The following is an 11153-nucleotide window of genomic DNA, read 5'->3' on the forward strand; positions in this document are numbered from 1 at the left end:
CTTCAAAACATAGATTCAAACTCTTTTTTTTTTTCTTTTTTTTGACGACAATGGTGATTACAAAGACATACATCGATACAATGTGATAAGCACGGTAACTGCCTATATTTCTGAATTTACACTTCTGGAATCGAACCTAGGTAGTCCGCATTGCGAAGTAGATGCACTGACCAACTAGGCTACCCGTTGTTGGCCGATTCAAACTTTCTTATATCAAGTGAAATGACATAAGATTGAACAAAAAAAAAAATGAAAAGACATAAAAGAATACAAACAATAATATGTGAGTTGTGACAGATAAATTACTTCCAAAAATGAAAATATCCCTTGTGGGGGTTGGGCCTTTCTACTTGCGCACATTTTGGAGAAAACGAGAGGGAGGAGAAGGAGTTGGTTGTTAAAGGATATAACAAGGCGCCATAACAAAAAAATAACAGACATCTCTTTCTCTCTCCCTCTCTTTACCTGTCTCTGTCTAAGTCAATTCCTTTCTTGTCTGTTTTGGTGATTGTAATAATCTTCTTCTTCCGGAGGTAACCCTTTGTGGAGAGGCATATCTTATGGGGACGCTTCAGAGCTTGAGAACAGCATATGGAGCACTCAAAGATTCCACCAAGGTTGGCCTAGCAAAAGTCAATAGTGAATTCAAGGTAAAAAAAAAAAACTAATATTTCACTTTACCATCTTTTTTTTTTATTAATGGGTTGTTTTTATTTTATGATTATATGGTTGAATTGGATTATTATTTTTTTTGGTTGAAGGATTTGGATATAGCAATTGTGAAGGCAACAAATCATTATGAATGTCCTCCAAAGGAAAGACATATTAGAAGTAAGTCATAATATTTCTTTAATTAATTCATATTTAAAATTATATTAGAAAGATATTTCATTGATTTTAGGTCATTTTGATTTATGGGTTTTGATATAGAATGATGATTCTGTCATTTTGGGGCTATTTTGGTTATGATCATTATGTAGATTGTTGTTTTCCCACCTTTTTTTTCTAATCCATTATGTTTATAAACAAATTGCTTATCCTTTTTCCTAGTTATTGTTAGGTTGAATTATTGAGCTTTGATAGGAATAACCCTTTGAATGTTAAAAGCTTAATGTTGTATCTTATTACAATTAAACTATTGTTGATTCTTTGTTGTTTATGACAGAAATATTTTCTGCAACTTCCGTAGTTCGTCCACGGGCAGATGTTGCTTATTGCATTCATGCATTGTCGAGAAGATTGAACAAGACGCGAAATTGGATTGTATTTTCCTTCCTCTCCCTTTTGAGTTACTAGTTATAAGTATTTCAATCAATGGAGAATAACTTACTTGGTGAAATTTGTATAATTTAGTAACATTATTGCCCTGCTTAGAAAAGGAATCGAGTTAGTTATGATTTCCTTGGAGTCACTTAGGTAGTTCGAGTTGAAAAAAAAACAACTTTTTAGCAATTTCGATGTTTGTGTAGTTTCTTGCTTTACTTAATCGAATTTGGGTTATTTGATTAGCTTTTTATTGCTAATTGTACAACATTAATGTAGTTACGATTATATTCCACAGGTTGCATTAAAGACATTAATAGTTATTCACAGGACGTTAAGAGAAGGTGATCCAACCTTCAGAGAGGAATTGCTCAACTATTCACACAGAGGGCAAGTTCTTCAAATATCCAATTTCAAGGATGACTCAAGCCAACTCGGTATATTATTTTCGGCTAACACTTTTCTTTCTTTATCAACGTTATTCCCATTTTTCAGTACTCGTCTCAAATGGATTATATTCTTATGTTTAGCTTGGGATTGCTCTTCATGGGTTCGCGCATATGCCCTCTTTCTAGAGGAACGACTCGAATGCTTTAGAATTTTGAAATATGATATAGAAGCGGAGCGTTGGGGTAAAAAAACTTCAAATAGAACGAACAAGGTATGCATGCGCCTTGGTTCATTTCCCGACAATGAGTTTTCAAATGTCATGAAACAATAAAAGATCCATTTTTTGTGTTCGGAACGCCAATAGCATCTAAAAAATGATACGTTATAGAAGTTCTAAAAAAGTAAGAATGGTTCTTCTGTTTTTGATCCAATAACTCGTTCTCCAGTCAATGTAAATACGTTTCATATGGACTTCTGAATTCATTTATGTTATTTTCACCATCAGGGTAATACTAGAGCAAGGCTTTCGAATGGAGAAGATCTGCTAGAACAGTTAGTAGCACTGCAACAACTACTATACCGTCTTGTTGGTTGCCTGGTACTTGTTGTTTTAAACTTCACATTTAATGTTTCCACTACTTGGCTGATAATATCTTACTTCCTTTACTTTAACGAATTTCTAATTCTCCAAATTTCACAGCCCGAAGGAGCGGCTTTCAACAATTACCTTATACAATATGCCTTAGCTCTGGTTTGTATACTTCGAATACATAGATATCTTTCTTGTTAACATCTTCATATTGCATAAGAATTTCTATCATCTTCGAAACTTTTAAGACTTATTTGTTTTAGTTACAAAATTTGACCTTTTTTTGCTCAAGAAAGGTAGTAATAAAGGATTATTGAAGATCAGAGTCGATTAAACGATAAAGACTTTAGATGTTAAATCTATAAGTACATCCAAAAAGGTGAAAAAGAAACACTCGTCCTTAAAGCTTACACCTTGCTTGTGCAGGTAATAAAAGAGAGCTTTAAACTGTACTGTGCTATTAATGATGGAATTATTAATCTCATGGACTTGGTAAGCTTATAAATGTTAACAATTTTGGTTCATTTTTCGTCTTAGTTTTCACAATTGGATTTGTGTTTTTATGTAATTGCTAACTTTCATAACCTTGTTGCAGTACTTTGAAATGTCAAGACATGATGCAGTTAAAGCTCTTAATATTTACAAAAGAGCCGGCCAACAGGTGTTTTTATCACTATTTGTCGAATTAATTAAAATTATTGTAAAGTATTTCATTATATTATATAAGACTCCGAGTGTATTTCATAGCGAGTTCTTGTATAGTATTGACTTTTTAGGCATGCAATTTGAAGCCGATTGGCGATGAGTTGATACGCCCTAGATATTCTTTAGTTGGTGAGAAGACTTCCTCTTGTCTATTCTAGAGTAATCTCACGCGCCACCTGGCGTGTGGCGTTTTTTGAGCCTAACACGTGTCTTTTTGTTGGGTGACGTATGTGTGAGGAGTTTATCAAGTGGGCCTATCTCTGGTGCCATGACTTCCAACTCGAAACTTATTTGCATTGAGTGCATAGTTCCTAAATATTATTTTTGCCCATGAGATTTCTTTTTATTTGTTCATGTGGGGCTACCTCAGATATGGTTTCGAACGTTTTTTTCCTTCCTCCAGGCTGAGCATCTGGCTGATTTTTATGAGTTCTGTAAAGGCTTGGATCTTGCTAGGAACTTCCAGTTTCCAACTTTGAGACAGGTTTCCGTAGAATAACATTATCGTCTATTGTGGTTAGAGTCTTTTTTTTCTTCTATTACACTTTATGTTCTTATTTACGAGGTCCTATTTTGTGTAGCCACCTTCATCGTGTCTTGCAACAATGGAAGAATACATACGAGAAGCACCCCATACAGGTTCTGTATCGAACAGTAGACTGGTTAGTATACTTTTCGTCATTTTGAGTTAAGAGCTTCTTATCTTCTAATAGTTACAAGAAGTTTTTTCGTCAAGGAATCAGTTTTTTACCAATTAAATTTTATTCGACTTCTAATTTAATTGGACTTTGACTTGATGATTTCTTAACTAGGAATATTGGGAAAAAGAAGCTGATGAGGAGAAAGAAGAAGAACCGGCACCTCCGGAGATTGAAAAGCCTGAAATAGAACCAGAAGAGCAAGAAGAACCAGTTGAGGAAAAAGAAGAACTACCTCAACCTGAGCCAGTGGTTGAACCTGAACCAGCTCCTCTTATAGATACTGGTGATTTATTGGTGAGAGCTCACTCCATACATGTTTGTTCCCACTTCGTCGTATTAATATTATGGGCAGCCTACTCGAAACCAATTGGCATGAGTGAAGAGGCCAAGATATTATGTCTTAGTCACGAAACTTCCCATTTCCCAATTCCCATGTGGGACTAATTTTACAAGACGCCCCTAATTTGGGCCTAAAACATGTATTGGGTGAAGTGAAGCACATGTGACTGTTGAGCCTACCACACATGTGGGTGTAACTCGGGTTCCGAGCATTCAACTCAAAATCAATTGGTAGTGAGTGGATAGGTGTAATAGTCCCACATTGCTCACAAGAGTGTCCAGAGACTGGGCTATATGTGTAAGCTCAAGCTTAGTAAGTACCGAGGCGGGTGGGCTTGTGGTGCCTTCGCCAAGGACAAAACCCCGTACCTGTGTGAGGTGGTTAAAGCGGGGACAATATCGATAACTGCTAAGGCTTGGGGCGTTACAAAGTGGTATCAGAGCCGAGGACGGCTCTTCGCTGAGGGTGGGGGATTGTAATAGTCCCACATTGCTCACAAGAGTGTCCAGAGACTGGGCTATATGTGTAAGCTCAAGCTTAGTAAGTACCGAGGCCTTTTGGGTGGGCTTGTGGTGCCTTCGCCAAGGACAAAACCCCGTACCTGTGTGAGGTGGTTAAAGCGGGGACAATATCGGCAACTGCTAAGGCTTGGGGCGTTACAATAGGTCTTCTTTGTCCATGTGAGAATATTCTCACAAGTTTAACTACACTCGGGGTCGTTTCATGTCTCTTACACAATCATTTTCTACTTCTTTGCGGCTTCTACAGGGTTTGCAGGAGATAAATCCCAAAGCTGCTGAAATTGAAGAAAGCAATGCGTTGGCCCTTGCCATTGTTCCTCCTGGTTGGTTATGTAATCCTTTCTTATTCGTCAATACTGGACTTGGTTAAACTATCGAGATTGAAGACGAAACTTTGTTTACAACCGTACCTTCTTTGAATGGAAGTGTGGAGTTGGTTTTTATGCATTATTTTGAGACTTCATGCATTTCATGTTATCGTTTATTCAAAAAAATTGCAGGAGGTAAGCGGGGATCCGTGAATCAAGTGATGTCGGACTTCAGTGGTCCGAATGCTTCAGGATGGGAGTTAGCATTAGTTGCTGGTCCTAGCAGCAATACAGCTCATTTGGATGAAAGCAAATTGGTATGTACTCTCATCTCTATTTAAACTGTCCCTTCCTTTATTTCTCAATATCTATTATGCATCGCCGACATACTAAGGAGTATTACTCTTACGCCCCGAGTCATCTCCTCCTACCTTCACTGACATGCGTAGGAGTACACCATCACATGTATATCCACACATGACTATCATATTTCAATGTTCTAAAGCTATAGTAAAGCCGATTTTGCTGAAAATTTGAAACTTGATCTAAATTTTGTTTTAATAGCTGAGAGGATATTTATGTTTACGTCGTATAACATAGAGTTTCATATGTTTTTTGCTATTCATTTTTTCCATCACAAGACTTGTGTCACACGCTCTCAGTGACAAATATTAAGCGAAAAAAATATATGTTGTAACAACCACAAGAAACCATAGAAAATGCAATAGAACTAACCAAGAAAAGACAATGGACACAATATATTACATGGTTCAATTGTAAAGGCACACTTCATGGAAAAACAGCCAAATGGTGTTACTAATGTATTATGGTTTAGGGACATGATTACAAGATCTCGAAATAGCTTCTCTCTCAAATGTTTCTCTCTCTCTCTCTCTCTCTCTCTCTCTCTCTCAAGAAAGAGAAGGTCTTGTACAACGAAAACCACCATTGCGAGACATGATAGTCTAATCCATATCCTAGAGACAACCCTATATAACTTTCCATGTTTGACCTTTGTTTTTTCTTTATCATCTTATTGTTGTTAATTTTTCTAGCGTACCTCGCTTTAATGAGAAAAAAACCATACAAATGCCATTTTTTGTTATAAATGTAACGGGCGAAAAAAAAAGGTTAAAGTTGTCCAAAATAAATCAATTTTGTACTGACTCTATTTTATTATCTTTGTATTGCAGGGAGGTGGATTTGACAGGCTTTTGCTCAATAGCTTGTATGAAGATGCATCGAGGAGACAACAACAACAACCAATGGGTTATGGTGTTGGGATGGATGGCGGCTTTCAAAATAACGCGTTTGATCCCTTTAGCATGTCGAACAATATGTCACCTCCTCCCAATGTTCAAATGGCCTTAATGAATCAACAACAACAACAACAACAAATGATGTTCCAACAACAACAATTCCAACATCAACCTCAACAACAACACTTGATGTTGATGCCATCCCAACAACAATATCTTTCGCAATTTCCTCAACAACAAATGGGATCGGTTAATCCTTTTGGTGATCCGTTCACGAGCTTCCCTCAACAGACACCAGCGACAGATGGAAACCATGGTCTGCTCTGATGGCTATACTTTTTATGATTGTGTTACGATCTTATATTCTTGGAGGAAATCAGCGAGCCATAGAAAAAGAGAAGGGCTTCTTGTGTATATTTCTTGTAAAGTTTGATGAGCTCATCTGTTTCCTTACTATAATGGGCAAAATGCCTAATGTAGTTATATATTCTTTAAAGCTTTTGTATGTACTAAACTCTTATTTGTCAAGAACAATAGATGTAAGTCCCGTACTTTTCTTTGGGTTTCACATCACCCCCAACTAAGAGCCTACTTTTTCTTATACCCAAATCACACTGGCTCACGAGGCTCCGTAAGAGAATCCAACGAGCAAATACGATTTTAGAAAGTTAAGCAGAAATGCTTTGTTCTAATCACGGTGAAAATCTCTATTAGTTTAATGAAGCTCATTTAGTTATGCCAAGAAAATTGAGCCCTACTAATCCACCCATTACGAAATGCTCGTTTTTTTTGGAAAATTGAGCAAAGATCATGACCAACATGATCAAAATGATGTTTTATGTTGAAGAAAAAGATAAACGAGAATAAGAATGAGATACGATATGTTGAATATCTGAACTGGTGGATGGCGCAAAATATTTCGAGAATCAACTCTAAGTAGCTCACTTTATCACGAGTCTTCCTTGAAAATGCAATCTAACATAATACAACATTTGATGTTGATGCCATCTCAACAACAATATCTTTCAATGAAAATCAGTGATTTAATCACTTATGAATGAAAAGGGTTTCAATGGTTTAAAAATAAAACAACAACAATATCTTTCGCAATTTCCATAACAACAAATGGGATCGGTTAATTCTTTCGGTGATCCGTTCACGAGCTTCCCTCAACAGACACCGCCAACAGATGGGAACCATGGTTTGCTCTGATGGCTATACTTTTTATAATTGCTTTACGTTGTTATATTATTGGAGGAAATCGGCGAGCCATAGAAAAAGAGAAGAAGAAGGACTTCTTGTGTATATTTCTTGTAAAGTTTTAATGAGCTCATTTGTTTCCTTACTATAACGGGCAAAATGCCTAATGTAGTTTTATATTTTTTAAATCTTTTGTATGTACTAAACTCTTATTTTTCAAGAACACTAATTATCTTGTGTTTCACATTACCCTTAACTAAGAGCCTAGTTTTTCTTATATCCAAATCGCACAGGCTCACAAGGCTGGGTAAGAGAATCCAACGAGCAAATACGATTTAGAAAGTTAAGCAAAAATGCTTTGTTCTAAACACGGTGAAAATCTCTATTAGTTTAATGAAGCTCATTTAGTTATGCCAAGATACGAAAATTGAGCCTTACAGATCCATCCATTAGGAAATGCTCGTCTTTTTTTTTTTGCATATTGAGCAAGACCGTGACCAACATGATCAAAATGATGTTTTATGTTGAAGAAAAAGATAAATGAGATTAAGAATGAGATATGATATGTTGAATATCTGAACTGGTGGACGCCGCAAAATATTTCGAGAATCAACTCTAAGTAGCTCACTTTATCATGAGTCTTCCTTGAAAATGCAATCTAACCTAATACATCAATTGGGTCAGATTGGATTGACCCAAAATCTTCATGGCCCAAGCAGGGGCCAAAACATAAACACCACCTAGATCGTTTTGATGAACCAAATTATCACGAGGGTTGTTCATCAAGAAAAGTTATTACGAGGGTTCTGTTTGTGATAGTGGAATCATATAAAGGACTTAGCTGATATTACTCTCAACTCTCTATCACTTTCACCGTTGGATCAAGGGCATAAAATCTGAACGGTTGAGATACATATATCATTTTTCCTCCGCCTATATAATTAGGGTTTCTGAACAACCAAGCCTCCTTCTGAGAAGTGCCTAAACCCTAAAGAGAGTGAGACCGGAGCAGCGGCGAAAAATGGGTACGTTTCTCTTACTTTCTCCGTTCTTTCTCTCCCTAAACTAAGTGTTTGTTCGTCTTCGTATGCATAGTTAGTCTGATTTCATTTGTTATCTGAAGTTCAAATCTTAGAAAACGATGATTAGTTTTGATACCAGAAAGCTCAAGGCTGTTTATATATTCATTTTTATTTCTTCATTTCTAGTTTTATATATAGATGTATAGATTTCTTATTATATGATGTAAGTTTCTTTTCAATAGATTTGATCTCGAATTAGGGTTTGTCTGATCTTTAACTTTTGAAGAAACACTGAATGAGAAATTGGAGTAGTCTGTTTTTCCAACTTGATATAATCTGGTTATCAAAATGAAAGCTTTTTTAATTAAGGAACCCTATTACTAATAGAAATGATTTGTGTTTGAAATTTCAGGTGCTTACAAATACGTTTCTGAGCTATGGAGGAAGAAGCAGTCCGATGTTATGAGGTTCTTGCAGAGGGTGAGATGCTGGGAGTACCGTCAACTCCCATCAATTGTTCGTTGTACTCGACCTACTCGTCCTGATAAGGCTCGTTTGTTGGGATACAAGGCAAAGCAGGTAATAGAATGAACCCATCTTTTTTCCCATTTCATCTTTCATAATTATTGTTTCTATGTTTTAATCACAATGGGTAGATCTATAAAGCATTTATCAAATTTAAATTTGATTTGACAATGAACACACTTTGATTCAAGTAATGTGTATTGCTTCTACTTGTTGATATTGTTTGATAATGTATTTGTGTAATGGCGAACAATACCTTATGATTTAATATTTTTGAATCCAATGCTTTTGAGTTCTTATCTTGAAACCCTTAGCCCTGGAAGACTGTTATTTCACCTGTACTACTGTTCCAAAAAACGTTTTATTTTTAAATGTGTTTGTAATTGTCATGCCTGTATATATAATGGGAGTATCTACTTTCTTTGTTTTCACATTTATCGTAATCACACAGATGTTTCTTAAGTAGTTATGAATACTCTATTTCCTTGATTCATTAGCTTACTGATTTATCGATTAATTGTTTACTATTTCACTTTTCCAGGGATACGTCATCTACCGTGTACGTGTCAGACGTGGTGGACGAAAGAGGCCCGTTTCGAAAGGTATTGTGTATGGTAAGCCCAAGAACCAGGGTATTACCCAACTCAAGTTCCAACGTAACAAGAGGTCTGTTGCCGAGGAACGTGCTGGAAAGAAGTTGGGAGGACTGAGGGTTCTCAACTCCTACTGGATCAATGAGGTAACTAAAAGATATACTAAACGGACTCTTACCCGTATCTAGTTACTTACTTCTACTCATGTTTTATAAGTAATATGTTTATTTTTTCTTTGCAGGATTCAACCTACAAGTACTTTGAGGTCATCTTGATTGATACTGCTCACAGTGCAATCCGAAACGACCCAAGGATTAACTGGATCTGTAACCCAGTTCACAAGCACAGAGAGAACCGTGGACTCACTTCTGCTGGAAAGAAGTTCAGGGGTCTCAGAGGAAGAGGTCACTTGTACACAAAGGCCAGGCCATCACGAAGGGCTACATGGAAGAGGAACAATTCTATCTCCCTCAGACGTTACCGTTGATATGGGTATGTTGTGGTTATGGTGGTGGTGTTGTTTTAATCTCGGTTGGATTTTCAGTCGTTGAGAACCATTTTAGTTTTGGAGTTGTCGAGAGTTAATGGATCTTATTAAAACAGTTATGTTGAAGAACCAAATTTTGCTTTTGTTGAAGTCATCTTTAGACTTGGAATGATTATGTGTTTGGAGATTATGGTTTTAGATTAATGCGTTAATGAAATGTTTAAGGTTAGTAATTCGCGTAAACTGTTGGAGACCTCTTGAAGTCTATACACTATAGGGTTGAATCATTTATACTTTATGATTGAATCAATGAGTGATGACAGAAGTCTGCTTAGCCTCTCTTAATGGGTATCCTTTATAGGTTTAGGTTTAGGATTAGGATTTGTAAGTTTTAGTAGGTTTGGGGGTAGTACGATGCCCAAATCACTGTCTACTTAAATCCTTAGTTTAAGTAGAAAGCACACAGGTTCGGAAAAGAGTGAGGACTTGATTCGTTACCATGAAGTGCTAAGAATGATGACTGTCGAATCGCTCGACGAAACTACTAAAAACGTCCTTCGTATAGGGGAGTACTTTGTATATGGGAGTAGAGCACTACCAATTGGATTACCTGCCTTTTGTTGGCTGGTAAATGTTATGGCTACAACTTGGTAGACTTGATGAATGAATGCTTTTTAACAATTTAATACAAAGATTTGGTGGTTTACTCCATGAATGAATGCTACTCAACAATTCAACTACAAAAAATTTGTTTGGAAGTCCCAAATCTCTTTTTAACCTAGCTTATTGTTAGTCATTGAACGTGTAATGCTATATGCATATTGTTAGTACACTTGTGAAATGTAGTAAGCAATATGCATACTAGACAATTTCTTCTACAAACTAGATTTTTTCTAAACAAAACTGAATATACTAATTGAAATTTGTTCTGTACAAATTGCTTTTTCTGTAGAACAAATTACATTTTGTATTGAAGTGGGAACGTACGCTCAAGTAAAACCATATCAATGGCGCAAAAAAAAGAACGAACAGCTGGACACACTGACATCGGGGGAAACGCCAAATATCATAAAATAGTTAGGTGTTTATGTCAAATTAACTTCATAGACGCGTTGCAACAAAAAAAAAGGGTTATTTTACGAACGGGTCTCACATAACTCCTGATTTTGCGAAAAGGGACATGATCGTTCATTATTTTGCGAAAGGGTCGTGGACTAGTACTGATCGTTCAAGTTAGAAACTGGGACAAG

The 11153-nt window shown here is 36.4% G+C and overlaps 2 protein-coding genes across 2 annotated transcripts; both read left to right on the forward strand.

Moving 5' to 3' along the window:
• Nucleotides 1-271: 271 nt before the first annotated feature.
• On the forward strand, nt 272-6629 carry LOC147564396 (putative clathrin assembly protein At5g57200). The gene is made up of 15 exons (XM_086645670.1): nt 272-650; nt 762-831; nt 1166-1263; nt 1562-1700; nt 1794-1924; nt 2159-2251; nt 2354-2404; nt 2669-2734; nt 2838-2903; nt 3351-3431; nt 3529-3609; nt 3760-3942; nt 4757-4832; nt 5010-5134; nt 6011-6629. The coding sequence occupies exons 1-15, from the start codon at nt 561-563 to the stop codon at nt 6401-6403; spliced, it is 1743 nt and encodes a 580-aa protein (XP_086501796.1). The 5' UTR covers nt 272-560; the 3' UTR covers nt 6404-6629.
• A 1401-nt stretch (nt 6630-8030) lies between these two features.
• On the forward strand, nt 8031-10136 carry LOC147564397 (large ribosomal subunit protein eL15). Its single transcript, XM_086645685.1, has 4 exons — nt 8031-8301; nt 8711-8877; nt 9365-9562; nt 9658-10136. Exons 1-4 carry the CDS (start codon nt 8298-8300, stop codon nt 9901-9903), a joined length of 615 nt encoding a protein of 204 aa, XP_086501811.1. The 5' UTR covers nt 8031-8297; the 3' UTR covers nt 9904-10136.
• The last annotated feature ends 1017 nt before the right edge of the window (nt 10137-11153 follow it).

The sequence above is a fragment of the Eschscholzia californica genome, unplaced genomic scaffold, assembly GCF_041429995.1.
Source record: "Eschscholzia californica isolate CP2 unplaced genomic scaffold, dmEscCali1.0.p SCAF_1, whole genome shotgun sequence".
Classification (NCBI taxonomy): Eukaryota; Viridiplantae; Streptophyta; class Magnoliopsida; order Ranunculales; family Papaveraceae; genus Eschscholzia; species Eschscholzia californica.

Bases quoted from the DNA above. Each gene is read 5' to 3' on its own strand.
- LOC147564396 (XM_086645670.1), top strand. From the start codon at position 561: ATGGGGACGCTTCAGAGCTTGAGAACAGCATATGGAGCACTCAAAGAT. The intron at 3,432-3,528 runs GTTTCCGTAGAA...TATTTTGTGTAG, and splicing joins AGTTTCCAACTTTGAGACAG to CCACCTTCATCGTGTCTTGC. The intron at 3,610-3,759 runs GTTAGTATACTT...TTTCTTAACTAG, and splicing joins CTGTATCGAACAGTAGACTG to GAATATTGGGAAAAAGAAGC.
- LOC147564397 (XM_086645685.1), top strand. The intron at 8,878-9,364 runs GTAATAGAATGA...TCACTTTTCCAG, and splicing joins TGGGATACAAGGCAAAGCAG to GGATACGTCATCTACCGTGT. The intron at 9,563-9,657 runs GTAACTAAAAGA...TTTTCTTTGCAG, and splicing joins ACTCCTACTGGATCAATGAG to GATTCAACCTACAAGTACTT.